This window comes from Gopherus flavomarginatus, chromosome 3 (assembly GCF_025201925.1).
Source record: "Gopherus flavomarginatus isolate rGopFla2 chromosome 3, rGopFla2.mat.asm, whole genome shotgun sequence".
Classification (NCBI taxonomy): domain Eukaryota; kingdom Metazoa; phylum Chordata; order Testudines; family Testudinidae; genus Gopherus; species Gopherus flavomarginatus.
In genome coordinates, this window is record NC_066619.1 from 13,766,735 (window position 1) to 13,783,607 (window position 16,873).

Consider the following 16,873-nt stretch of genomic DNA (forward strand, 5'->3'; position numbering starts at 1 on the left):
AGGGCTGTGACCAGTATGAAAATGCAGAAGCAGAGAGCAGCATGTTCCAAACAAAATATTATTAAATAGCAAAACACTTTGTTAATGCAGTTACGGTTGCCGGGTGATGGCTCATGTCCTTCTGGAATGTCAAGTTCAGCAAAACTCTCACTTCCGAAAACCAGAAAATAAAGAGTTAATGTAAACAGCCATGCAACCGTAACTCTGCCCCATGAAGCTGGCAATAGTTACTGGGAATTAGCTGCATCCCCTCCAGCTGCATTCACTGCATTAGGTGTAGCTGTATTAAATGGTGGAGAAATAAGTTAGAGCAGTTTGGAAGAGCTGTGATTGTGATATGAGGAGACCTGAGTCCACACTGTGCGTTATCAAAAGAAAGAGGTGTATGTGTACCTTGAGGTTCCAGTCTGTGTCCTTTCAGTACAGAATTGTGTAGGTTGTGTCAGTAGCAGGGCACTGGAGTGTTCTTGCCATGGGTATTGTCCTTAGCAAGGTGGGATATGAGAGCAGTCCATGGATTTGAAGCTTGGTATAGGAAAGTATAGGTTATGGTGCTGTCCTGTGTAATAGTGTGAAGGGGTTATAAAAGGGTTTGAAGTGATTGTTACATTTGCTAAGTGTGGTCATCTGTCAGGCAAGCAGACTCAGTGTTTGAGCACAATGCAAGTGCTGGTTGCACCTGTCTGTTAGGGTGAAAAGGCAGAGTGGGAGTGTGTGTGTGTATTGTGGGAGTACTGGTACATCACTCAAAGAGGGCAGAGTTAAGGTTACATGGGCTTTTATCTTAACTCTTTATTTCCTAGTTTTCAGTCGTTTGACTTTTGTTGAACTCGACCTTCTGGAGCAGCTAGAGCTATCACCAGGCAAGCTTAACTCTGTGTTAACAAAATTTTTTGCCATTTAATAACACTGTATTTTGAACAAGCTACTCACTTCATTTTATGTCATTTCATTTCCAAGTTTTTTAAATAGAAAGAGAAATGTTTGTTGTAGGAGTTAGTGGTCTTTTAGACAGTTGTAGTTCTCACCTAGGTTTGCAGTTGTTATGTTATTTTGGCTAGGTCATAATCATGAGACCTACCTTATATAATAGTGCTTTTCATCAGTAGATCTCAAAGCACTTTACATCATTATCCACATTTTACTGATGGGAAGGTGAGAGTGACTTGCCCAAGGTCACCCAGCAGGCCAGTGGCAGAGCTAGGAATGGTCCCAGACCAGCGGTCTTTCCACTAGACCATATGGTTGCTTAAGTACTACTACCACTCCTGTACATTTAGTTATACTTGAATGGGGATAATTATAGTGCTTTGAAATGTCTGCAGTATGCAGTTATTCAGAGGGTCAGTGAGAGAAATCTCATCCACGGTCTAAGTCCCAAAACAGTGATAATTTTATTACATGGTTGTTACAATAACTGTAAGTATGTGAGAGAAGAGTGGTGTCTCTCTCTCCTTTCCCACCACCTGTCCTGTCATTTCCTACAATATGTAGCTCCCTCACCAACATTTCCAGATCCTCTTACCCCCATTCCCCTCCATCCCATCCCATCCCATCCCAGACCATTAGTTGGTCTGTAGAAGCCATTAACACATAAGAAGTTGATCCTGGCAGTCTCCTGCCCTGTAGTGCTGTGACAGGTAACAGCTTACTGGAGGGCAGCATGTTACCTTGATTATGTAGCCTGAGCTGCACACTGAGCTGGGTCCCTCACTCCAGTTACCAGTACCCATGCTCAGCTCAGACTCCTGCCCCCGCTTCATCCAGGCTTCCCTAGCTGTCCCTGGCTCACCCAGTTCACCACCACTCCATACACACACTCTGACCATACCATCAGGGGTGATGTGTACCTTAACTATACATTTGTGTCACCTTCAGCCCCCCTAGCCCCAGATCCTAGCTCACAAGGAGGGGCATGGAGAGGGGCTCACACACGCCAAGAGGAGCAGGGTCCCCCACGTCTCAGGATACACAACCGGCAGGGAGAAGGGCCCTGCAGAAGGATAGGGCTCCCTCAGATCCAAGCACACACATAGAAGGGGAGAATTCAGGGCTGACAGATCTCCACTGCACCCCTAAAAACACCCAACTTCTTCTGCCTCCCCTCCTGTTGTCTCCCTTCTCACTCACCCTAATCTTTCTGTCATAAACAGATAGTTAAGGGTTAAAGTCTCTTTTACCTGTAAAGGGTTAACAAACAGTGAACCAGACACCTGACCAGAGGACCAATCAGGAAACAAGATACTTTCAAATCTCGGTGAAGGGAAGCCTTTGTTGTGTTTTTGGGTTTTGCTTTGCTCTCTGGGTCCTGAAAGGGACTAGACGTGCAACCAGGTTTCTTGCCAATCTTCCTGCTACAGTCTCTTATATATTCAGAATAGTGAGTATTCAGTAGAAAGGTGGTTATAGTCTTTTGATTGTTTTCTGTATTTGCAAATGTGTAGTTTGCTGGAAGTATTTTAAATTGTATTTTGCCAGGGGGTGGGGAGGCTTCTCTCTAGTGTCTATAAGCTGAAAGACCCTGTAACTTCTACCATCTAAATTACAGAGACAACTTTTACTTTTTTTCTTTCTTTTAGTAAAAATTTTGCTTTTTAAGGCCTGTTTGATTTTTTCCCCTTGTTGAGTCTCAAGGGAATTGAGTCTGTACTTAACAGGGAAGGAGAAGGGAGGGGAGAAGGGTGGAATCCCTTTGTTTTAGATCCCTTTAGAGCTTGAATCTGACTATCTCTCCAGGATAGCCCAGGGAGGGAAAGCCTGAGAAGGAGAGAGAAGGGGTTAGAATTACAGTGATCTTCCAGGGTAACCCAGGGAGAGGCACTGGTGAGGGAAAGAGTTTACTTTCCTTGTGTTAAGATCCAGGGGGTCTGGGTCTTGGGGGTCCCCAGGGAAGGTTTTGGGGGGACCAGAGTGTATCAGGCACTCCAAGTCCTGATTGGTGGCAGCGCTACAAGTACTAAGCTGGTAATTAAGCTTAGAGAAATTTATGCTGGTACCCCAACTTTTGGACTCTAAGGTTCAGATTGGGGAAGTATACCATGACACCTTCCCCCTCCCATCTACCAGAGTCCTCCAGTCCCTCATCACTCCCCTGCCACCCATTCCCATGTATGCCCATCCCCATAACACGCTATATCCCTCTCTATAAATCCAAACACCTCTTCCTCATTGCTATTGTTGCACCCCAATCATCCTCCCTTCCCAGTGAGCAGTTGCATGTGTAATTTATTTTCTTCTCAAACATAGTTTCAGCACCTACTGAATATCCTGCTGCCCTCAGAATACATTTCTCAAAAACAAAACAACACCCCCAAACAAACAAACAAAATCCCAAACAAACAAAACCAAACAAGAATCTTGATAGAGGCAGATTTCCCCAGATGTTTACAGATCATTCTTCAATTTCTGTCCAGGGTGGGTTTCAAACTTCAAAGTTGCTAGTGGCTGTGAACTTAATGAAATGCTAGAGAGGGGTGTTTGTTTTTCTGTTTTTACTGGGGCTGTATGTAGTGTTGCCAGGTGTCCAGTTTTTGACCGGACTGCCTGGTTGAAAAGAGACTCTGGCAGCTCCGGTCAGCACCACAGTTATAAGTATGGTTCCACGCGGCTCCCAGAAGCAGCTGCATGTCCACCCTCCAGCTCCTATGCATAGCTGCCTCCACTCCAAGTGCTGGCTTCGCAGCTCCCATTGGCTGGGAAATGCCAATCCTGACATAGGAGGGTCGGGTGAGGGGCTCAGACTCCTCCAGGGACAGAGACTCCCGTATCCCAGATCACATGGGGAAATAAGGAGAGGGGACTCATACTCCTTCGATAGACAAGCCCCCTCTAGAACATGGCTCACATGATGGGAGCAAGAAATGGGGTTATACCTGTGTAGATAGGCTCGGGGGCCCCAGATCCTGGCACACACATGGGAGGGGAATGTGGGGCTGACAAGCACACCGGTCCCTATTCTGCCCAATTCACTTTATCACTCACCCTCATGTCCGCCTTCCCAGTGTCCCACCGCCTCCTCCCACTGGCCCAGTCCCCGTCCCCTCCCCCATCAACCTGATCCCCCAACCCAGCTCCCCCATTCCCACTTACTTTTCTACCCTTCATCACCTTCCCCTCTAAACCAGCATTTGCTTGCTTAGTTTATTTTCTTTTTCCAAAAATAGTTTCAGCACCATTTGATTATTCTGCTGTATTCAGATAACATGTCCCCAAAACAAATGCCCCTTTTGATTGGGGAAGATTGGAGCAATATGCTGTTTTTTTCACTTCAGATTTCTGCCTTTGCCTGGATCTGAACTCAGAGTACATAAGGCACAGCTCAAACACAATGACTGCAATATACCCTCAGAGTCACCCAGGTATTGTGATGTAAATGTGTCTTTCTAGATAGTTAGGCTCTTCCTCTGCACAAACTCGATGTAATCCACTAGGCATACGAATAAGCCCGTGAGACTTAGGCCTGCTCTACACTGGCGGTGAGGGGGTGGGAATCGATCTAAGTTACACAACTTCAGCTACGTGAATAAAGTAGCTGAAGTCGACATACTTAGATCGACTTACCGTGGTGTCTTCACCACGGTGAATCGACTGCTACCACTCCCCCATCGACTCTGCCTGCGCCTCTCACTGGGGTGGAGTACAGGAGTCGATGGGAGAACACCTGGGGATCGATTTATCGTGTCTAGACTAGACACAATAAATAGACCCTCGCTGGATCAATCGCTGCCCGCCGAGCTGGTGGATAGTGTAGACATACCCTTAGCATGCCTAAATGGAGAAGTAAACTCTTTTGAAATAACATTTTGATTTTATTTCCCCCAAAGAGACTGTTGGTGCTATGCACTCTGTTTTGGTCACCCTCGTGTGTCTGAGATCCTGGCACGATTATCTGAGCCCTGATTTCACCACTCTCTGTGAACAACAACAATAAAAAAGTTGCCAGAATGTGTCAACTTTAAGACAAGCTGTTTTTTTTCTGGGGGCTGTATCTCAGGAACCCCTTAGTCAAATGGCCCCAAATATACCTCACTGATCATACACTGTGCCCCCATAAGGCAAACCAAATTTCAAAGTAATCTGATTAACCATATGGATTTTAGAGCACTTAGAACAGTTGAGCTTTAAACAGAAAGAAGGTTTTAACCTTAACTATAGCAGAGCACAGGGCCGGCTCTAGGCACCAGTGCTCCAAGCATGTGCTTGGGGGCGGCACTTTCCAAGGGGCGGCACTCCGACTCCTTTTTTTTTATTTATTTTTTTGCTTGGGGTGCAAAAAGCCGGGAGCAGGCCCTGAGCAGAGGTGAGCTGTGGCGGTGGGGGGCGTGGGGAGGGCCGCAGGAAGTAACCCGGGGGGCAGAGGAACTGCTCCCCCGCCCAGCTCACCTCCGCTCCATTGCCACTTGCTCCCCCGAGCTCTCCACTTCTCCTCCCTGGGAGGGAGGAAGGGAGATGTAGGAGGGGAAATGCGGAGGGGATTTGGGGAAGAGGTTGGAATGGGGCGGTGAAGGGGTGGAGCTGGGGCAGAGCCGGGGGGGCACAGGAAATTTTTTTTGCTTCGGGCAGCAAAAAACTTGGAGCCGGCCCTTGGCAGAGCAAGTGCCGTTATAATTTATTCATCCATAGATACACAGGAAAAGGGTTAAAACAACCTCAGCCTAACATGTATTGTTTAACCTACATTTAACATTTGCCTCATGCAACTGGAAAGGTTTGACTTAGCAGCGGTACTCCCACCCCTGTTTTCCTGAAAACCAAGTTGCAGCCTGTAGACCACATGTAGACCACATGTCTCCTTGTCTCATCAGCTTTTTACCCGCTTTCTAACTCTTTGTTTGAGAGTTCCTGACCAAAAGCCCGGTAAACTGGTATCTCCCCCCGCCCCACCCGTGAAACAAGACAGAGCGGAGGTAAACCGCAAAGGCATTATCACCTCCATTGTCTGAGTACCGGCTACTGGGGCTGTCTCCAGCCACTGAGTTTTGGTTCCTGCAAAACTAACTAAGGTTGATTTAACTCTTTGTTACCCATTAACCAGCAAATACAATAACCACCAAGCCCACAGATATATGTATAACATTCCTAACACTAACACATATAACCTCTACATTCTTCCCAAGCCCTAAAAAAGCAGCAATAATAATTTTCACCTGGTAGTGTCTTGCATCTGAGGACCTCAAAGCATTTTATCACAGAAACAGAGAAATGTAGGGCTGGAAGGGACCTTAAGATGTCATGCAGTCCACCCTCTAGGGGTGAGGCAGGATTAAGTATGTTTAAGTATTTCTGACAAGTGTTTGTCTAATCCTGTTCCAGTGACAGAGATTCTGCACCCAACCTAAGAGACTTGTTCCAATGCTTAACTATCCTTAGAGTTTAAAAGTTTTACCCCCCTAATATCCAACCTAAAACTCCCTTGCTGCAAACTGAGCTGATTACTTCTTGTCCTATCCTCAGTGGATATAGAGCACAATTGATCACGATCCCAATTATAACAATCTTCTACATATTCAAAATCATATCAAATCTCCCTTCAGCCTTCTCTTCTCTAAATATGCCTGATTCTTTCAACCTTCCATGTTTTCTAACCCTCTTTCAATTTTTGTTGCTCTCCTTTCGACTGTCTCTGGCTTGTTCACATCTTTCTTACAGTGTGGTGCTCGCAACTGGGCTCCGTGCTCCAGCTGAGGCCTCACCAGTGCTGAGTAGAGTGGAACAATCACCTCCCATGTCTGATATGTAATACTCCTGTCAATAAATTCCAGAATGACATTTGCCTTTTCCACAGCAGCATCATGCTGTTGACATACATTGAATTTGTGATCCTCTATAACCCCCCAGATCCTCTTCTGCTGTACCACTGCCTAGCCAGTTATTCACCATTTTATATTTACAAATTGGATTTTTCCTTTCTAAGTGTAGTATTTTTCATTTAATAGCATTTCATCTTATTGATTTCAGACCAGTTCTCCAATTTATCAAGATCATTTTGAATCCTCTGAAGTGCTTGCAATCCCTCCCAGCTTGGTGTCACCCACCAATTTTATAAGCATACACGTCACTCTGTTATCCAAGTCATTAATGAAAATATTGAATAGTACCAGACCCAGGACTAAGTCCAGTCAGGACCCCACTAGATCAATCCTCCCAGTTTGACAGTGAACCATTGATAACTACTCTGAGTACAGTCTTCAATAATCTAGCTCTTAGACACCTAAATGCAAGTTTAGGTACATTAAATGCTCAAGCCTGAAATTTCAGTGAACAGTAGAACTAAAACAGCATCACCAGGTGCTCCCTATCAAATAAGCTTTTTTAACTCAGGCCTCCTCTTCATAGCTGATTACAAATAAATTTGAAAACCCAGCATGACATTCTAATAATATTTGCAATTACAATTATTCTTCATCATTAGAGGAGCACTCAGCTGCTTACAGATCACTGAGTTCTCAAGAATTTCCATACCAGATCAGACTCATGCAACGGTCCAACTAGTCCAGTGTCCTGTCTCCCAACACTGACCAGCACCAGATGCTACAGAGGTGCAAGAAGGTGCAGGAAACCCCACAGCAAGTAGATGTGCAGTATCCTCCCCACCCCCACCCCGAAAGTCTCTGTTAAGTAAGTTTAATGCTTATGAAATACAGTTGAGAGGTTGTACTCAGTGATTCAGTTCTAAAAGCAACAGGATGGGATTCTCCTTGAATAAATGGAATCCTGTTAAGCTCCTTAATTAAAGCTACAGGTGATAAACATATATTTGAGTACTTCCATGTAACAAAAGGTGTCCATTTCCTTGTGTGTGTATATATATAAAAATATAGTGTATACTCTTTTGGTGTATATATCTTTACAAAACTTTTTAGACCTCATTTCAGTGAAGCATTTAAATATTTTTATATACACACATACATTCAAATCTTGTACTTTCCATTTAAAAATGGACTGGAAATTGCATAAGTAGACAGAAAATACATTTTAAGGAACAACTGTGTTCTGGCCTGATCTTTCCCATCTCTACTGTTAAGTCGGCTCAAAACAGAGCCTACAATTTCACACACTTTGTGCAGTTAATGGTGCAAAAATAAAACCCTGTAGGAAAATGTTTCCATTTAAAAATGGACTGGAAATTGCATAAGTAGACAGAAAATACACTTTAAGGAACAACTGTGTTCTGGCCTGATCTTTCCCATCTCTACTGTTAAGTCAGCTCAAAACAGAGCCTACAATTTCACACAGTTTGTGCAGTTAATGGTGCAAAAATAAAACCCTGTAGGAAAATCAGTGCCAAAAGAAAGAGGCTAATTGAATTGCACAGGTCTATCTGTGCATCACTGAAACAAAGAGGATTTATTTCTATTCAGTCACTAAACAAGCCTCTATAAGGAGTCCTTGATTCTTACCTGGCATGACTTCAGTCACTAGAGGTCCCTCTGCAGGGAGCTCCCTGATGATCTCATTGTCATCTTCATTTACATCCAGCCAACGGCCACAGTTGAACGTATATTTCTCTTTTGTCAGTGTTTTCAGCAGAGTTATCTTAATTAAATCGAAACACCACATGAGTTCGCAGGCTTAAAGACAAAAATGACAAGTTCCCAATGAGCTCTGCCAGGGGAGGAATGGCAGAGCAACGAAGGAATTAGTATTAATAATTAGAGAACCCATTCAGGTTCACGTACTATGCTCATCACTGGGGTATATGAGCACCTTCCAGAATTAGGACATTGAACAAAGAGACTAAGGTCTGTCAAATCTGATTCCTTTTCATTCCTTTCCTTCTCCACCCTCCTGAAGGCAAAGCTGTTGATTCAATCACATCTGCCCTCCCCCAAAAAAAACTTAGAAAAAAGTTTTGATCAAGCTCATTATTATTCAGAATTTCTTATGTGCTCACACTATGCCCAGCACTATACAGACAACATAGAGATAACATACAGATAATCCATGCCCTGAGGAAATTGCAAGTTCAAAACAGAAAGATGCAGAACAGGCATGATACCCCGGGTTAAATGACTGGGATTTTTGTTTAAATGTAACTACGTTGTAGGATTGTGTATTAGGAAGAAGGGAGTCTGTAGGAGAGAAATGAATGGAGAGAGTGTGGTGGCTTGGTGATCAAAATAATGTCCAGTGCTGAAGGGCCAACAGGGAAAAAGCCATCTGAACTTTGCAGCTTGGCCTCATCTTTACTAAGAAATAATGAGAGTAATTATTAAAAGTACAACTGACACACTGAATTTGGAAGGAAAAAAATTCCATTTTCCCTGAGTAGCTTTTCTCCCCCTCCGTTAGTCCAGTCTATCTTCCAGTGTGAAGACCTCTCAGCCCAGCAGCCTCATCGAATAAGAAATGTTGTGACCTACTGTCCTCAGCATTTTCTACATGGTTTCGCAAACAAATGTGCGACCCACATGACTTAATTGTGTTTATTACATAGTGCCTAAGGGCCAACCAAGAACAAGGCCCCATTGTGCTAGGTGCTGTACAAACATGGAGTAGTAGACGGTCTCTGTCCTGAAGATCTTACAATATCAATAGTCAAGAAGACACAGAGTGAGGATAAGAGTATAAAACACAAGCAGAGTGAACAATGTGATAGTGGGAAAACATAGCAAAAACATGGCTCCCAGTGAGGGATAGCTCAGTGGTTTGAGCATTAGCCTGCTAAACCTAGGGTTATGAGTTCAATCCTTGAAGGGGCAATTTGAGCAGCAGGGTGGACTAAGGGACCTCCTGAGGTCCCTTCCAAGCCTGACATTCTATGATCTCCGTGGTCTTCATCTTCCCTCCCTGCTATCTCCTTTCTCAATCACCACAGATAACTCCACCATTCTGCCTGTAACCTGGGTGTCATCTTCAAGTAGGACTTCTCATTAAGTCCTCATATCCAGGCTACGTCTAAATCTTGCTGTTTCTTTCAGCATAACGCTGCTAAAATACAGCCTTTCCTGTCCTTCCACAACAGCTAAAGTTCTTGTCCAGGCTCTCATCATCTTGTGTCATGATTATTGCAACAGCCCTTTCTCTGGCCTGGACAAATGTAATCTTGCCATGTTCATACCCATTCGGAATGTTGCTGCAAAGATCATTTTCCTATCCCATCACTTTGACACTGTCACCCCGTTCTTGGCATCCCTCCACTGGCTCCCCCTTCTCTATCACCAAACATAAGCTACTTGTTTTCATTCACGTTAGGTGCCTTTTATGACCTGACCCCACCCTACCTATCATCTCTCATCCAGCATCGAAAGTTTGACTCCCGCCTCCAATCAGCCCATGAAGCTAGCCTCCATCGCCCATTTGTTACATTGTCAAACAAGCACCTTTGTGCTTTCTCCAGAACTTCCTCCTCTCTGCCCCACTTCGGAGGAGCTTCAAAACCTCCTTAAACCTCTCCTTTGCTGTAAGACCTACACAAAACTTGACAACAATTAGGTGGCTGGTGCACTGAAACCACTGCCGACCACGCTGACCAATATTGCCTCGTTTCCTTGTACTCCCCCATTTGTCTGTCTGTATCCATCTGTTGTCTCACATTTTTTATTTAGACTTAGATTGTAAGTTCTGTTTTTGTGTTCTGTGTTTGTACAGAGCCTGGTGCAATGGGGTCCTGGTCCGTGAGTGAGGCATGTAGGTGCTACAGCAATACAAATAAATAAATAAATAAATAAATAATCATCAACATAATGATCAGCTAAACAGAAAGAAAAGGAAAGGAAGGGGGCAAAGGGAATGGGGTGGAGAAGAGGGTAAGAGGGACAGATGTGGACTGGAGCTGAGGTCAAGGGACTGTGAGGGAGAGAGGGGGAGAGTTGGAACAACCAGCCAATCAGCACAAGGAGGAGAAAGTCCAGTTAAAACTGTAGAAATTGCTCTGAATGTCTAAGGTCCAGAGGTTCTTGCTTTGGCCGTTTCTGCCTGTCCCAGCTGGAATCTCTGGTTGGCTGCTCTCTGCAGTTTTTCCCCAAGGCCACATGGCACAGGGGAAAGAGGCACCATCTGCATACTAGTCCTATTGCTACTATGATGCCATGAGCCTGGAAAAGATCATCTCCTGGATAAAAAGTAGCAGGCTCACACTCAACCCAGCAAGAGCAAAGTGACGCTGGTCAGCAGGGTTAAACACTTCGAAGAACATGCTGGGAGATTGTTCTTATCTTCCATTGCAGGCATACACCCCTTCATCCCCACTCATCAGAAAGTGATCTGGGACCTTGGGGTCTTGTTTGACACATCACAATACCCTAGAAGATCACATAGCATCAGTGACAAAAAATATTTTTTTCCACATCCAGCTTACTAAAAAATGCCTCCCCTTTCTCCCAGACAAGGACATCACTGTAGCAATCTATGCATTTGTCACCTCCAGGTCTGGTTACTGCAATTCACCTGTATCTGAACTGAACGGGAAAGGGGAGAAGCCATTTTCGAGTCAGTCTGGAGCCAGACAGGGCAAAGACAGGACTGGCTGTGTGGGGAGCTGGTGAGTCCCAGGCCTGCATGCAGGGTTCCCCCTGAGAACTGGCCTCTAGAGACCTGAAAGCAAGATCCCTCAGCTGGGTGTTTCGCTCTCCACTGTTGACTCCCTATTTGTAGACTTTTGCTAGGAAACTTCCCCAGCCAGGCTGAGTTCGCCCTCCGGCTCCCTAGGTGAGACCAGTCACCACATGGTCAGCTCTGCTCTGTCTGCTAGTCCAGGGCAGCTGCCTGCTGTGAGTGTGTCTGGACGCTGGGCCAGGAGGCTACAGTTTGGATTTTAGTACAGTTGTGTAACCTGCACCTTGAGCCTTGCATGCCTTTGGGGTGAGGGGAAATCCTGGGACCGAAGTAGTCTTATTCTTGCCTGAAGAGGATCCCTGTCAGCAGAGATCAGCCCCTCTGCAGTGACCGAGGAGTCCAGAGTCATCTCTGAACCTGAGGATCATTCATGGAGTTTGTGAGTGCACCAGCTTTTAGTTAGTTAGCCAGGGAATTTGTTTTGGGGACCCCCTACTCCCTGAACTGTGTCCTCAAGCCAGGAAGTAAGGATTTGGGGATTTTATAACCTGCTGCATATTAAACCTGTGGAGGGATTTACCTCCTTCTCCTACTTGTGAGTCCTTTGGGCTGTACTGAACCCCGTCAGCCACGCAGCTAAACCACTGCGGAGAAGAATTTTGTGATCAGAGGTCATCAAGGGCCCCAACAAAGTAAAGTCACAGGTTTTATCAGAGTGGGCACTGGTGACCCTAAAAATAGTGTTTTACCCTCTTACGTTATATTTGTCTTCTGTTTAATATAATTATTGTGTTGAATATATTATATGTGTTTGTGTTATTTCCTGGAAGTCTCCAACTATCTGGCATGTAAGTGGGAATATCCTGTGGTTAAAGTTTTCCTCCCAAGCTGCGCTGGTTGGTGACCCTGCCAAGAAGGAGTGAGGGGGGGGTCGAGGCACCACCAAATAAATTCATAGGAAAAAAGAAAGAAGATACACTCTGCTAAGTGGGTGGTGAGATCCAGAAGAACCCAGACCTGTCCATCAAAACCTGTAAGCAGATTGGCACTGAAGAAGGTAACCGAGTGGAGAGGGGGCGCTACACTTGGTTTACTTTTCACAGTAAATGCTGCAAAAGTGGGCTGATCTACGCACATTCCTTTTCACACTTGCTACCCAACCTGTCATCTTCATGAAGCATCAGGAGATCCAAATCCAGCCTGAAATCTTAGTCCCCTGCAATAAAGACTGGGATAGCTTCTGGTCCTCGGACTGGCTAGTGACGGAAGAATTATATGTGAAATCCAGGACCTCTGACTTGGCGGGAATTAGGATCCATTGCCTATCAGTTGGGAGGCCTTAGGATTCTGACACACACCCATACACAATGTTCTCCTTGCTTTGAACACCTTACTTCAGGGTCTCAGAACCAGGGCCAATATTCCCCAAGTGGAGGAAGACTGCATAGGACTCAGTGTGGGGACAATCAGTGGGCTGAGCTGTTCACTGCTGGGCAATGAAGGGCACCCCTTTCTACCATCCCACCATCAGGATCTGAGCACAGCACCAAAACTTCCTCAGTAATAAGCTCAGATTAAACAAAGGACTTGGAAACAGTTCTCATTTCTGAGGGTAAGTTTTCCTGCAACCCGACAGACAAATGACTGGGCTGAATACTGTTGGAGGCAGGGGAACTGACATGGAGCTGAGAGGAGAAGGAATCCTCTACCAAAGCCCATGAAACACCAATAGGAGTCACTCTCTAGCTACTACTGCAGTGTAAAGGTTATGGTATCTCCTGCAGCACCTGCACCCCTACTCAGATGGGGACAATATTTCATGGGCCTTTGTAGCAGCCTATCGACCAGCCATGCTCCCTTTTCTCCCCTTGGTATCCCCCATCTTAGACAAAGGTGTGCAGGGACCCCCAGTGGAGCTGTGCTCTGGAATATGCAGAGCGTGTGCACTTTCCATGCAGACTCCCCAGATCCTGATCCTCACGTTGCACAGCAGAACCAGACACTCTTGTAAATGGAGATACCAATTCAGACTCACAATATCAGACCATTGCATACTGAATGCAACTGCTAGCTCATTAACACAGCATATTGTTTGTAATATGTCTCTTGTCTTGGTGACAAGAGAGGATGACTTGCCCCGCTGAAGGCGGACTTGGCTTTTTCAGGTGCAGTCTGCCTTTCCATCATCTCACCTTGTCTAGATGCCAGCCAGCAAAAGGGCTCCTCTTTTCATGCCATATCCGGAGCTTATAAAATGTGCCTAGATCAGGGAGCTCAATCTACATAAACAAACACAAACATACCCAAAATGACACATTACATAACTCAGCAAGACACATATACTGCTCTTAAAACCTCCTGAAATCCACAGCTTCCAATGAGGGTCGAAAGGAGGAAGAACAGGGGCTGAGAATGAATTCTGTTAGAAAGGTAACACCGAAAAGACAGTTTGATTAATTTACTTCCATGATAAATAATGTAAGGTCAGAATCCTGCAACCCATGAAAGTCACTGAAGTTACGGGCATGGAGTAGAATTTGCTGCCATACTTTGGAGTTCTGCGTTACATAGGATACTGACACACACCCATACACCATGTTCTCCTTGCTTTGCACACCTGGAACCCCAGCATCAGAGCCAACATTTCCCATATGAGGAGGACTGCATAGAAACCAATGTGGGGACAACCACTGGCCTGAGCTGTTGACTGTTGGGCACTGAGGAGAATCTGCTGTCTCCTGAATAAGTCGTCTGAATAAGGGCTGTCAGCTATAATATTTGGAGCACCTTAATCTCACAGCATTCTTCTGGTTGGAATCCTCCACAGCTGTTCCCCAAACATACGCCCTTCTTTCTGTGAGCCAGCTACAGCTTTGGCTAGATAGAGGAATTATTGTTACAACAGGGTAGGAAATCAGAACTCTTTGCTTTTTAACCTTCTTCTGGAGAACCCATAACAAAGTTTTAGGGCCAATCAAATGCAAGCATGTCAAGGAATTGGGGGTATTAGCGTGCACAGGAAGCTTCTACCTCACCCCAACTCTGCAGGCAATATTGACATCAGCACTAGTCACTCTTTGAGGTCCAAGGAGACTGGAGATGTGGCCAGGTTAAGACTATAAACTATATGGGACAGGAACCGTGTCTGCCACTTGTTCTTTATAGAGCCCAGAGCATTTGGGGCATCGTACATATAAACTATTCCTACGAATACTAATAGCCATGACAGTCACACTTGTGCAAGTGCAAAGAGGTTAGCACTGCATGGAACGTGGACAGACTGCTCTTCCGAAGGTTCTAAGAGCTGTTGGTCAATGAGCTCCTCCCACCCCAGCCCCACTGTAGGTACTGTGCTTGTTTCTCCCCTCTGCAGGCATAATGGACCATCTCCTCCACTGGAACAAATGGGCGCAGCAAATGAACTGGAGTCAATGGAGCTGTTCCAATTTACATCACCTGAGGATATAGCCCAGAGCTCTGGAGGGAGGTACCACGCAATACCATCATTACTTCAAGTCACCACCACCTGAACAACCATAAGCCCTATTTTAAGAATTTGGACAAGATCTTCAGCTGGTATAAATCTTTGTGTCTCCACAGAAGTCAATGGCATTATACCTGTTTACATCAGCAGAGGATTTGTCCAAAGCTTAAAGTAGGATTTAATTGGTGTATAGGACTTGGGCTCCTGGCCCTCAGCAGAAAGGTGAAATTCACCCTAAGAGAACCACAGTCAAGTCTTTCTGCCACAAATGCAAAGTTCTGACCGTGAACTTGTCAGTTTGTCCAGATTCGAAGTTGTCTGAATTGTTGTCCAGTTTCATTGCATCTGACTTCCCCTTGTCTCCATAAATCTGGAAAAAGATGCTGGCATCTGTCCCTGCATTCTTAATGTCACTTGTCCAGATCCAAAGTGACCAGGGATTTTCTACAAAGAAGATTCAAACCATTTTATAAACAAAACAGCCAATAAAAATATCAAAACACACTGGTAAAAACGTTCCTATAACTTCACTAGAACAAGAGGAGGCTGGGTGTTTATATGAGGAAAATTCAGGCCTTTTATCCTCTTAGGCATATACATAATCAGGTATCTATAGTCATACACGAATAACATTCCATGCATTGCATGGAGATGTAACCATGTGACTCCCTTTAAACTATAAGTAGCAGCTGAAAGTCTGTGCTGTTGCACTGGTGTAATTTTTAAAGTCACGTGTGCAAAAGGCCAAAAATGGCTGAGAACTGAAAAACTGGACAGTAACAGACCAAAAGGGCTCCCAGCCATGCTTGTGTCTGTTTCCATCACTTCACATTGACTTAACAGACAATCTAGGCTTCAGAGTGATGTGTGGGGTTATTTTGTGTGCTGGTTGTGCTGTTGTGTGAGGGGTTGGGTTGCGTTGTGTTGATTTGTGTGGGTAGAAAATGAGGGGTGTGTGCGGTGGTGAGGGACTATGTGAGTTTGCGGTTATAGTGTGTGAAGGTTGTGTTGTTCTATGAGGGTTGTGGTATGGTGGGAGAATTATGTGGATTTATGCAGGTGGCGAATAAGGGGTGTGTGCTGTGGTAAGGGTTATATGTGTGTGCTGGTTGTATTGTTGTTTGAATGATTGTTTCGATATGTGTCTAGGTGAGGTTGGTTGTGTTGGATGATTTGCACTGACTTCTGTGTGTGGCAGTTGGGTACATGGGCCAAGTAATCCATCATGTGTGCAGTCCACTCAACCAATGAAATTGTTGCACACAAATTAGCTGTAAAGTAAGGTGTTGATTGGTTGAGTTATCTTCGGTATAACAGTAGTATACAACACTTAGCGTGGCATAGATCCATGCCTTACTGTAGTTGTACATTGCATGGGTGTAATTTGTAAAATTAAATTAGCCAAGAACTTAAAAATTGGACAGTAACAGACTGCAAAACCCAGTGATTATTTGGTTGCCAAGGGAGTAAAGGGGTCAAAGAAGAAGGAACCAAACACAGAGTCTGGATGGAGCTGTCAGAGGGGATTAGGAGTTCCCCAAGCATTTGCCACATCTTTGCAGATCTTAGTGGCTCTATAAATCTGAAGCCTTCACTCTGTTACCCTACTCATCCCCTGTCTAAACCTCCCTACACATCTGGGTGTTTGTCTAACAAGGACGTTCTCATAAGCAGGGTTTGGTGAGCAGAGATTCTTCTGGATATAAACACCAAAGAGAGACAGGAATCATTCGGTGCAAAGGGTTCTAGAATGAAATTAAGGAAGGAAAATTTTTGGTTGTCTAGCAAGAAAAGCTTCTCCACAGTGAGATCTATTAGTCTGTGGAATACTCTTCCAAAAGCAGCGCGGCAGACTTGTCTCTGTGGATATTTAAAATGAGTTTGAACAATACT

At 44.9% G+C, this 16,873-nt stretch overlaps 1 protein-coding gene across 1 annotated transcript in view; it reads right to left on the reverse strand.

Moving 5' to 3' along the window:
• The window catches only part of LOXHD1 (lipoxygenase homology PLAT domains 1), a 209,944-nt gene that overhangs the window by 132,269 nt on the left and 60,802 nt on the right, over positions 1-16,873 (reverse strand). Inside the window, exons 10-12 of the mRNA XM_050943268.1 lie at positions 15,264-15,424; positions 13,689-13,775; positions 8,400-8,535 (exon numbers count right to left, since the gene is read on the reverse strand). Of these exons, the coding sequence (XP_050799225.1) occupies positions 8,400-8,535; positions 13,689-13,775; positions 15,264-15,424 (384 nt within the window). The remainder of the gene's footprint in view (positions 1-8,399; positions 8,536-13,688; positions 13,776-15,263; positions 15,425-16,873) is intronic.